We start from the raw sequence: 13,479 nt of genomic DNA on the forward strand, positions 1-13,479 counted from the left end.
TACTAGACTATACCCTCTGACTGAAGGCTGTTCTATACTAGACTATACCCTCTGACAGAAGGCTGTTCTATACTAGACTATACCCTCTGACTGAAGGCTGTTCTATACTAGACTATACCCTCTGACTGAAGGCTGTTCTAGATACTAGACTATACCCTCTGACAGAAGGCTGTTCTATACTAGACTATACCCTCTGACTGAAGGCTGTTCTATACTAGACTATACCCTCTGACTGAAGGCTGTTCTATACTAGACTATACCCTCTGACTGAAGGCTGTTCTATACTAGACTATACCCTCTGACAGAAGGCTGTTCTATACTAGACTATACCCTCTGACAGAAGGCTGTTCTATACTAGACTATACCCTCTGACTGAAGGCTGTTCTATACTAGACTATACCCTCTGACAGAAGGCTGTTCTATACTAGACTATACCCTCTGACAGAAGGCTGTTCTGTAGACTATACCCCCTGACTGAAGGCTGTTCTATACTAGACTATACCCTCTGACAGAAGGCTGTTCTATACTAGACTATACCCTCTGACTGAAGGCTGTTCTATACTAGACTATACCCTCTGACAGAAGGCTGTTCTATACTAGACTATACCCTCTGACTGAAGGCTGTTCTATACTAGACTATACCCTCTGACTGAAGGCTGTTCTATACTAGACTATACCCTCTGACTGAAGGCTGTTCTGTACCTGACTATACCCTCTGACAGAAGGCTGTTCTATACTAGACTATACCCTCTGACTGAAGGCTGTTCTATACTAGACTATACCCTCTGACTGAAGGCTGTTCTATACTAGACTATACCCTCTGACTGAAGGCTGTTCTATACTAGACTATACCCTCTGACAGAAGGCTGTTCTATACTAGACTATACCCTCTGACTGAAGGCTGTTCTATACTAGACTATACCCTCTGACTGAAGGCTGTTCTATACTAGACTATACCCTCTGACTGAAGGCTGTTCTATACTAGACTATACCCTCTGACAGAAGGCTGTTCTATACTAGACTATACCCTCTGACAGAAGGCTGTTCTATACTAGACTATACCCTCTGACTGAAGGCTGTTCTATACTAGACTATACCCTCTGTTACCTGACTATACCCTCTTCTGGAAACAGTTAGAATACGACCTAAAGACTGTAGGAGATCAGAAAAGCCTTTTGGCTGTGATCCACAGACTGTATATTATGATGTTATGTGATCTGTCTCTAAGAGCATAATACTGGGTTTCCAAGAATCAAATTGCTCTGTGTTTGTCTCTAGGATTTAGGCTAGATTTAGAATGTGTAGAGAGAGAAGGTAAAGACAGAGAGAGAGAGTAACCTAGCTGGTACAAGGTCAGATGTAGACAGAGAGAAAAGACAGAGAGAGAGGGTAACCTAGCTGGTACAAGGTCAGATATCGACAGAGAGAGTAAAGACAGAGAGAGAGTGTAACCTAGCTGGTACAAGGTCAGATATATGTATTGCTTTTTAAATGCTCAGGGATTTATCTGCATAGAAAATGATTGGGCGGGCCTCTTAAGTCCAAAAAGGGCTCCTTGCCAAGCTCCCGGCCACACCCACCACCTAAGTCCCTTTTTTATCCAGGGAAAACCCTGATTCTTATTTAAGTTTCACTGGGAAGCACGGTGATTAATGGTTGATTATGGTGCACTAGATACAAGTATTACAAGACTAACTCTGTGTGGTTCATGTATGTTCTCCAGTCAGAGTGTGAGCGGTCGGAGGTCCGTCTCATCGCTCACGGGGCGTCGCTCCATGTCCTTTCCAACCGCTCTGCTAAAAACCAGACCATATGATTTGGTGAAATGATGAATGTAAGAAGCGCTCATAATTTCAAATAGACTACATGTCATATTAAACACTGAATAGACTACATGTCATATTAAACACTGAATAGACTACATGTCATATTAAACAGTATATAAACACTCTGAATAGACTACATGTCATATTAAACAGTATATAAACACTCTGAATAGACTACATGTCATATTAAACAGTATATAAACACTCTGAATAGACTACATGTCATATTAAACACTCTGAATAGACTACATGTCATATTAAACAGTATATAAACACTCTGAATAGACTACATGTCATATTAAACACTCTGAATAGACTGTCATATTAAACAGTATATAAACACTCTGAATAGACTACATGTCATATTAAACAGTATATAAACACTCTGAATAGACTACATGTCATATTAAACACTCTGAATAGTTACATGTATTAAACACTCTGAATAGACTACATGTCATATTAAACAGTATATAAACACTCTGAATAGACTACATGTCATATTAAACAGTATATAAACACTCTGAATAGACTACATGTCATATTAAACACTCTGAATAGACTACATGTCATATTAAACACTCTGAATAGACTACATGTCATATTAAGGGCTCCCTTGCCACACCCACCACTCTGAATAGACTACATGTCATATTAAACACTCTGAATAGACTACATGTCATATTAAACAGTATATAAACACTCTGAATAGACTACATGTCATATTAAACACTCTGAATAGACTACATGTCATATTAAACACTCTGAATAGACTACATGTCACATTAAACACTCTGAATAGACTACATGTCATATTAAACACTCTGAATAGACTACATGTCACATTAAACACTCTGAATAGACTACATGTCATATTAAACAGTATATAAACACTCTGAATAGACTACATGTCATATTAACACTCTGAATAGACTACATGTCATATTCAAACATTGAATAGACTACATGTCATATTGAATAGACTACATGTCATATTAAACAGTATATAAACACTCTGAATAGACTACATGTCATATTAAACACTCTGAATAGACTACATGTCATATTAAACACTCTGAATAGACTACATGTCATATTAAACAGTATATAAACACTCTGAATAGACTACATGTCATATTAAACAGTATATAAACACTCTGAATAGACTACATGTCATATTAAACACTCTGAATAGACTACATGTCATATAAACACTCTGAATAGACTACATGTCATATTAAACACTCTGAATAGACTATGTCATAAACACTCTGAATAGACTACATGTCATATAAACACTCTGAATAGACTACATGTCATATTAACACTCTGAATAGACTACATGTCATATTAAACATATTAAACACTCTGAATAGACTACATGTCATATTAAACACTCTGAATAGACTACATGTCATATTAAACACTCTGAATAGACTACATGTCATATAAACACTCTGAATAGACTCATGTCATATTAAACAGTATATAAACACTCTGAATAGACTACATGTCATATTAAACACTCTGAATAGACTACAGTCATATTAAACACTCTGAATAGACTACATGTCATAACATGAATAGAACATGTCATATAAACACTCTGAATAGACTACATGTCATATTAAACAGTATATAAACACTCTGAATAGACTACATGTCATATTAACACTCTGAATAGACTACATGTCATATTAAACAGTATATAAACACTCTGAATAGACTACATGTCATATTAAACACTCTGAATAGACTACATGTCATATTAAACACTCTGAATAGACTACATGTCATATTAAACAGTATATAAACACTCTGAATAGACTACATGTAAACACTCTATTAAACATATATAAACACTCTGAATAGACTACATGTCATATTAAACAGTATATAAACACTCTGAATAGACTACATGTCATATTAAACAGTATATAAACACTCTGAATAGACTACATGTCATATTAACACTCTGAATAGACTACATGTCATATTAAACACTCTGAATAGACTACATGTCATATTAAACATGAATAGACTACACATTAAACATGTCATATTAAACACTCTGAATAGACTACATGTCATATTAAACACTCTGAATAGACTACATGTCATATTAATAAACACTCTGAATAGACTACATGTCATATTAAACAGTATATAACACACTGAATATGTCATATATAAACACTCTGAATAGACATGTCATATTAAACACTCTGAATAGACTACATGTCATATTAAACACTCTGAATAGACTACATGTCATATTAAACACACTCTGAATAGACTACATGTCATATTAAACACTCTGAATAGACTACATGTCATACTTTACAACATTAAACACTCTGAATAGACTACATGTCATATTAAACACTCTGAATAGACTACATGTCATATTAAACAGTATTAACACTCTGAATAGACTACATGTCATATTAAACAGTATATAAACACTCTGAATAGACTACATGTCATATTAAACACTCTGAATAGACTACATGTCATATTAAACACTCTGAATAGACTACATGTCATATTAAACACTCTGAATAGACTACATGTCATATTAAACACTCTGAATAGACTACATGTCATATTAAAACACTCTGAATAGACTACATGTCATATTAAACACTCTGAATAGACTACATGTCATATTAAACACTCTGAATAGACTACATGTCATATTCATATTAAACACTCATATTAAAATAGACTACATGTCATATTAAACTACATGTCATATTAAACACTCTGAATAGACTACATGTCATATTAAACACTCTGAATAGACTACATGTCATATTAAACACTCTGAATAGACTACATGTCATATTAAACACTCTGAATAGATACATGTAAACACTCTGAATAGACTACATGTCATATTAAACACTCTGAATAGACTACATGTCACATATAAACACTCTGAATAGACTACATGTCATATTAAACAGTATTTAAACACTCTGAATAGGTCAGGAGCCAGACAGGGAGGGTAAGAAGGAATGAAATTTAAATTATTTAGGCTCTATTATTTATATTATTTCAAGGCTATAGCCTACAAAGAAATACTTTGTGAAGCATTAGGCTGGCATGAATATTATAGCGCTCAGCATTTAATACTTTGAAGCATTAGGCTGGCATTGAATGAACATTATAGGCTCAGATTTAATACTTCAGCATTTAATACTTTGTGAAGCATTAGGCTGGCATGAACAGCATTTAATACTTTTGTGAAGCATTAGGCTGGCATGAACATTATAGCGCTCAGCATTTAATACTTTTTGCTTTAGCGCTACTTTGCATTAGGCTGGCATGAACATTATAGCCCTCAGCATTTAATACTTTGTGAAGCATTAGGCTGGCATGAACATTATAGCGCTCAGCATTTAAACAACATTTCATTAAATCATTATAAATTTCGCATATAGGCTATGACTTTGCTGCACTGTGGGAACTAGAAACACAAGCATTTCACTACACCCGCAATAACATCTACTAACCAATAACATCTGCTGAACATGTGTATGTGGCCAATAAAATGTGATTTGATTTGACGTACGAGAATGAAATAGACATTTCATTAACAATGCCTTATTAGGCTCAGTGTACAGTTCCTTTGAATTCACGTTCAGAAACATGAGTTTGGCCAGAGTCTGTGGCGTCAGGCTCATGTGATGGTGCCTGGAGAGCAGGCCAGCAGGGGAGACTATCATCTTTAAGTCACCTTGATTTAACACCTGGGTGTTTTATCAGTTTCTTTATGAAAATATGTAGTGAACTCCATGACAATAGCTAAAGCAAGGGGCTGTAGCAGCACACAAGTAGTCTATACAAATGCATTCTGGCCCGGGCACGCCCTGAGCTCATGAAGTGTGCACTCCAGTCAAATTGGACACCCTCCACTCCTCCCTCCGCTCCTCGCTCCACTCCACCTCGCTCCACTCCTCCCTCCGCTCCTTGCTCCACTCCTCCCTCTGCTCCTCATCTCCACTCCTCCCTCCGCTCCTCACTACACTTCTCACTCCGCTCCTCGCTCCACTCCTCGTTCCACTCCTCGCTCTGCTCCTCACTCCCTCCTCACCCTCTCCTCCCTCCCTCCTCCCTCCACTCCTCCCTCCACTCCTCCCTCCCTCCTCCCTCCACTCCTCCCTCGTCTCCTCCCTCCACTCCTCGCTCCACTCCTCGCTCCGCTCCTCACTCCATTCCTCGCTCCCTCCTCGCTCCACTCCTCCCTCTGCTCCTCACTCCACTCCACGCTCCAGCTCCTCGTTCCACTCCTCGCTCCAGCTCCTCGCTCCAGCTCCTCCCTCCACTCGACTGACATTCTCTGGTTCCAGTCAGCTGTATGGCAACAGATACATATGTGCCCTCTATGTACTAATGGATCCATCCTGACGTGTATCTGTGTGTTTCCTCATCTCAGGTGTACGGTGCAGCCATCCAGTTCTACGAGCCCTACTCCCAGGACTGTCTGACCGACCAGCAGCGCTCTCAGCTGGGTCTGCCGGGGCTGGACCACGGGCCCTCTTCCCCAGCCTCATCCCCAGCCACCTCCCCCTCCACTCCAGCTCCGGGCCCCAGAGCGCTACACACCAACAAGTGTATCTGTTTGCTGTCTCACTGGCCCTTCTTCGACGCCTTCCGCAAGTTCCTCACCTTCCTCTATCGATACTCCATCTCTGGACCTCACACCCTGCCCATCGAGAAGTGAGCACCGTGTGAATAATATATATTAGGACACAGCAGACATTTGTGGTATCAACTGCAGCACTTGAACCCATTGGCCTTGGTGTTGCTAGGGACCATGCTGAGCCACGGTCCTTTATAAGTACACAGTGTTGTCAGTGACCCTGTATGACACTGCCTGTGTTGACAGCTCTCTATAGGACAGGCACCATATCCAGGCACTTTGTACATAGATACACTGTAGACACACTCCCTAGAATATTTAACAATTCCAAATGGTATCCAGTCCACTAAATAAACACCAGAGGCTATGTTTAGATCAAGTGTTTGCTGACAGTTCAACAGGGCATTATGATGGTCAGGTGACAGTGTAGTGGCAGAACTCTATGTAAATCTACCCCCCCCCCCCTGTCCCAGACGCTGTGATGACAGATTATGCTCACCTCCTCCTCAGGGTTATTTCTGGCCACATGTCCTGTAACTCTTCTCCTTCTTCTCCTTCTTCTCTCCTTCTTCTCCTTCTTCTTCTCCTTCTTCTCCTTCTTCTTCCTTCTTCTCCTTCTCTTCTTCTTCCTCTTCTCCTTCCTCTTCTTCTTCTTCCTTCTTCTTCTTCTCCTTCCTTCTTCTTCCTTCTTCTTCTTCCTTCTTCTTCTTCTTCTTCTCCTTCTTCTTGTTCTTCTTCTTCTCCTTCTTCTTATTCTTCTTTCTTCTTCTCCTTCTTCTCCTTCTTCTTCTTCTTCTTCTTCTCTCTTCTTCTTCTTCTTCTTCTTCTCCTTCTTCTTCTCCTTCTTCTCTTGTTCTTCTTCTTCTTCTTCTTCTCTTCTTCTTCTTCTCCTTCTTCTTCTTTCTTCTTCTTCTTCTTCTTGTTCTTCTTCTTCTCTTCTTCTCTTCTTCTCCTTCTCTTCTTCTTCTTCTTCTTCTTCTTCTTCTTCATCCTGTCAGGCACATCTCCCACTTCATGCACAAGGTCCCCTTCCCCTCCTCTCAGAGGCCCAGGATACTGGTGCAGGTGAGTTAAGTCATCCATAGTGCTGGCTGCTATGTTATGTTTATGGTTTCTGTCAGTGTGTGTCTCTATTCAAGACTAAACCATGTCTGACTCTGTCTTGATCATAATCATCATTCTTTTCATAGTGTTTTTCTCAAAGGTATTTACATTGTATTGAGGTAACGTACCCCCTTCTAGCACCAATCTCTGGCAACAGAGACAGTACTAGTTATATGGGAGTCTTTGATAACAGCCATCTGCTAAATGAAGCACGGCAGCCATTTTGTGCCAGACCTGTCCCCACCACACTATACCCCTTCTAGCACCAATCTCTGGCAACAGAGACAGTACTGGTTATATGGGAGTCTTTTAAACAGCCAAATGAAGTGCGGCAGCCATTTTGTGCCAGACCTGTCCCCACCACACTATACCCCCTTCTAGCACCAATCTCTGACAACAGAGACAGTACTGGTTATATGGGAGTCTTTGATAACAGCCCAATGAAGTGCGGCAGCCATTTTGTGCCAGACCTGTCCCCACCACACTATACCCCCTTCTAGCACCAATCTCTGGCAACAGAGACAGTACTGGTTATATGGGAGTCTTTGATAACAGCCATCTGCTAAATGAAGTGCGGCAGCCATTTTGTGCCAGACCTGTCCCCACCACACTATACCTCTGGTAATGTGTTGACATTCCCCAGCTCTCTCCTCACGACAGCCTGATGTTGAGCCAGCCTGTGTCATCCCCTCTACCACTCAGGTAAGACAGGTATCATATACACCGAGTGTACAAAACATTATGAACGTCTTCCTAATATTGACTTGCACAACCCCCCCCTCCCCCTTTTGCCCTCAATTTGTCGGGGGATGGACTTTACACTCAAATGATTCCCACAGTTGTGCCACGTTGGCAGGATGTCCATTGTGTGGTGGAACATTCTTGATTCACACAGGAAATTGTTGAGCGTGAAAACTCCAGAGGTGTTGCTATTCTTGACACACTTAAACCGATGCGCCTGGCACCTACTACCATAACCCCGTTCAAAGGAACTTAAATCTATTGTCTTGCCCATTCACCCTCTGAATGGCACACAATCCATGACTCAATTGTCTTTAACCTGTCTCCTCTCCTTCATCTACACTGATTGAAGTGGATTTAACAGATGTATATCATAATAAGAACAGTAGTGGTCCTATAGCAGTACCTTGAGGAACTCCAAAACATGCCTTTAGATTGGTTTAAAGAATTGGACGAAGGTTTGGTGGCTTCTGGTGAAGTTCGTGGTATTAGTTATGGTATGATTAATTGATTGCATGGTTATTTTATGGTATTAGTTATGGTATGGTTAATGTATGGTATTAGTTATGGTATGGTTAATTGATGGTATTAGTTATGGTATGGTTAATGTATGGTTTTAGTTATGGTATGATTAATTGATGGTATTAGTTATGGTATGGTTAATGTATGGTTTTAGTTATGGTATGGTTAATGTATGGTTTTAGTTATGGTATGGTTAATGTATGGTTTTAGTTATGGTATGGTTAATTGATGGTATTAGTTATGGTATGATTAATTGATGGTATTAGTTATGGTATGATTAATTGATGGTATTAGTTATGGTATGGTTAATTGATGGTATTAGTTATGGTATGATTAATTGATGGTATTAGTTATGGTATGGTATATGTTATGGTATTAGTTATGGTATGGTTAATGTATGGTATATGTTATGGTATTAGTTATGGTATGGTTAATGTATGGTATTAGTTATGGTATGGTTAATGTATGGTATTAGTTATGGTATGGTTAATGTATGGTATTAGTTATGGTATGGTATGGTTAATGTATGGTATTAGTTATGGTATGGTATGGTTAATGTATGGTTAATGTATGGTATTAGTTATGGTATGGTATGGTTAATGTATGGTATTAGTTATGGTATTAGTTATGGTATGGTATGGTTAATGTATGGTATATGTTATGGTATTAGTTATGGTATGGTTAATGTATGGTATATGTTATGGTATGGTATGGTTAATGTATGGTATATGGTATGGTATGGTTAATGTATGGTATATGTTATGGTATGGTTAATGTATGGTATATGTTATGGTATGGTATGGTTAATGTATGGTATATGTTATGGTATGGTATGGTTAATGTATGGTATATGTTATGGTATGGTATGGTTAATGTATGGTATATGTTATGGTATGGTATGGTTAATGTATGGTATATGTTATGGTTTTAGTTATGGTATGGTTAATGTATGGTATATGTTATGGTATGGTATGGTTAATGTATGGTATATGTTATGGTATTAGTTATGGTATGGTTAATGTATGGTATTAGTTATGGTATGGTATTAGTTATGGTATATGTTACGATATGGTTAATGTATGGTATTAGTTATGGTATGGTATGGTTAATGTATGGTATTAGTTATGGTATTAGTTATGGTATGGTATGGTTAATGTATGGTATATGTTATGGTATTAGTTATGGTATGGTTAATGTATGGTATTAGTTATGGTATGGTTAATGTATGGTATATGTTATGGTATGGTATATGTTATGGTATTAGTTATGGTATGGTTAATGTATGGTATTAGTTATGGTATGGTTAATGTATGGTATTAGTTATGGTATGGTATATGTTATGGTATTAGTTATGGTATGGTTAATGTATGGTATATGTTATGGTATTAGTTATGGTATGGTATTAGTTATGGTATGGTATATGTTACGATATGGTTAATGTGTGGTATTAGTTATGGTATGGTTAATGTATGGTATATGTTATGGTATATGTTATGGTATGGTTAATGTATGGTATTAGTTATGGTATATGTTACGATATGGTTAATGTATGGTATTAGTTATGGTATATGTTACGATATGGTTAATGTATGGTATATGTTATGGTATGGTATTAGTTATGGTATGGTTAATGTATGGTATATGTTATGGTATATGTTACGATATGGTTAATGTATGGTATTAGTTATGGTATGGTTAATGTATGGTATTAGTTATGGTATGGTTAATGTATGGTATATGTTATGGTATGGTTAATGTATGGTATATGTTATGGTATGGTTAATGTATGGTATATGTTATGGTATGGTTAATGTATGGTATGGTTAATGTATGGTATTAGTTATGGTATGGTTAATGTATGGTATATGTTATGGTATGGTTAATGTATGGTATATGTTATGGTATGGTTAATGTATGGTATTAGTTATGGTATGGTTAATGTATGGTATATGTTATGGTATATGTTACGATATGGTTAATGTATGGTATTAGTTATGGTATGGTTAATGTATGGTATTAGTTATGGTATGGTTATATGTATTTATGGTATATGTTATGGTATGGTTAATGTATGGTATAGTTGTTATGGTATATGTTATGGTATGGTTAATGTATGGTATTAGTTATGGTATGGTTAATGTATGGTATATAGTTATGGTATGGTTAATGTATGGTATTAGTTATGGTATGGTATTAGTTATGGTATGGTTAATGTATGGTATTAGTTATGGTATGGTATTAGTTATGGTATATGTTATGGTATGGTTAATGGTTAATGTATGGTATTAGTTATGGTATGGTTAATGTATGGTATTAGTTATGGTCTTAGTTAATGTATGGTATTAGTTAATGTTAATTGATGGTATTAGTTATGGTATGGTTAATGTATGGTATTAGTTATGGTATGGTTAATGTATGGTATATGTTATGGTATGGTTATGTATGGTATTAGTTATGGTATGGTTAATGTATGGTATTAGTTATGGTATGGTTAATTAATGTTATGGTATATGTTATGGTATGGTTAATGTATGGTATTAGTTATGGTATGGTTAATTGATGGTATTAGTTATGGTATGATTAATTTATGGTATTAGTTATGGTATGGTATTAGTTATGGTATGCTATATGTTACGATATGGTTAATGTATGGTATATGTTATGGTATGGTTAATGTATGGTATTAGTTATGGTATGATTAATGTATGGTATATGTTATGGTATATGTTATGGTATGGTATTAGTTATGGTATGGTTAATGTATGGTATTAGTTATGGTATGGTGGTATTAGTTATGTATGGTTATATGGTTAGTTATGGTATGGTATATGTTATGGTATGGTATTAGTTATGGTATGGTTAATGTATGGTATTAGTTATGGTATGGTTAATGTATGGTATAGTTATGGTATATGTTATATGGTATGGTTAATATTAGTTATGGTATGGTTAATGTATGGTATATGTTATGGTATGGTTAATGTATGGTATGTGTTATGATAGTGATGTAGTGTGTTAATCTCTTCTATGGCTGTGTTCCAGTGGTGGTCGGTTCTCCATACTGCTGCAGAACCTCGGTCCGGAGAATGCTATAACGCTCCTGGTGTTTGCTGTGACAGAACATAAGATCCTGGTTCACTCTCTACGGCCCGCTGTTCTGACCAGTGTCACTGAGGCTCTGGTGGCTGTGAGTACCTCAGATATCAACTGTTCAACACTATAGAACCTCAGATATCAACTGTTCAACACTATAATACCTCAGATATCAACTGTTTAACACTATAATACCTCAGATATCAGTTTAACACTGTTTAACACTATAATACCTCAGATATCAACTGTTTAACACTATAATACCTCAGATATCAACTGTTTAACACTCAGATATCAGCTGTTTAACATACCTCAGATATCAACTGTTTAACACTATAATACCTCAGATATCAACTGTTCAACACTATAGTACCTCAGATATCAACTGTTTGAATCTTTAGGACTTTTAGTAGTAGCTTGTGGTTTTTAGTTTAAAAAGTAGTTTGGTTTAAATAATTAGCTATGGCAGTTTGATAGTAGGGTTTAAATAATTAGCTATGGCAGTTTGATAGTATGGTTTAAATAATTAGCTATGGCAGTTTGATAGTATGGTTTAAATGATAGTATGGTTTAAATAATTTGCTATGGCAGTTTGATAGTAGGGTTTAAATAATTAGCTATTGCAGTTTGATAGTATGGTTTAAATAATTTCCTATGGCAGTTTGATAGTAGAAGTTAAATAATTAGCTATTGCAGTTTGATAGTAGGGTTTAAATAATTCGCTATGGCAGTTTGTTAGTATTTTTAGTAGTAGCTAACAATTGCAGTATTGGTAATGTCTCTCGGTTTTGACAGTAGTTTTAAAGGTTCAGTTTCCTCATTTGACCTCCCTCCCTCTCTGTCTCTCCCCCTCAGATGATCTTCCCATTCCACTGGCCGTGTCCGTACATCCCTCTGTGCCCGCTGGCTCTGGCAGGGGTCCTCTCCGCCCCTGCCCCTTCATTGTGGGGGTCGACTCACGCTACTTTGACCTTTACGAACCCCCGCTGGACGTCAGCTGTGTCGACCTTGACACGAACACCATCTCCCAGTAAGCACAGCTTCTTCTGGCACGAACACCATCTCCCAGTAAGCACAGCTTCTCTGACACAAACACCATCTCCCAGTAAACACAGCTTCTTCTGCACGAACACCACAGTAAGAACACCATCTCCCAGTAAGCACAGCTTCTTCTGACCACGAACACCATCTCTCAGTAAGCACAGCTTCATCTCTGCACACAAACACCATCTCCCAGTAAGCACAGCTTCTTCTGACACAAACACCATCTCCCAGTAAGTAAGCACAGCTTCTTCTGACACAAACACCATCTCCCAGTAAGCACAGCTTCTTCTGACACAAACACCATCTCCCAGTAAGCACAGCTTCTTCTTACACGAAACACCATCTCCCCAGCTGAGACAGTCTATTCCTCAAGGTGGGCTGTAACCCTGTTGAGACAGTCTATTCCTCAAGGTGCGCTGTAACCCTGTTGAGACAGTCTATTCCTCAAGGTGGGCTGTAACCCCAGCTGAGACAGTCTATTCCTCAAGGTGGGCTGTAACC

General features: G+C 37.7%; 1 protein-coding gene across 1 annotated transcript in view; it reads left to right on the plus strand.

Annotated features, from left to right (window-relative positions):
• LOC124024150 (C-myc promoter-binding protein-like) overlaps positions 1-13,479 on the plus strand; it is a gene marked incomplete at its 3' end in the record, with an annotated part of 100,696 nt that overhangs the window by 19,063 nt on the left and 68,154 nt on the right. The window contains 6 exon segments of the mRNA XM_046338147.1: positions 6,268-6,551; positions 7,473-7,539; positions 8,222-8,280; positions 11,884-12,028; positions 12,790-12,865; positions 12,868-12,964. Of these exon segments, the coding sequence (XP_046194103.1) occupies positions 6,268-6,551; positions 7,473-7,539; positions 8,222-8,280; positions 11,884-12,028; positions 12,790-12,865; positions 12,868-12,964 (728 nt within the window).

This window comes from Oncorhynchus gorbuscha, unplaced genomic scaffold (assembly GCF_021184085.1).
Source record: "Oncorhynchus gorbuscha isolate QuinsamMale2020 ecotype Even-year unplaced genomic scaffold, OgorEven_v1.0 Un_scaffold_1747, whole genome shotgun sequence".
NCBI classification, from domain to species: domain Eukaryota; kingdom Metazoa; phylum Chordata; class Actinopteri; order Salmoniformes; family Salmonidae; genus Oncorhynchus; species Oncorhynchus gorbuscha.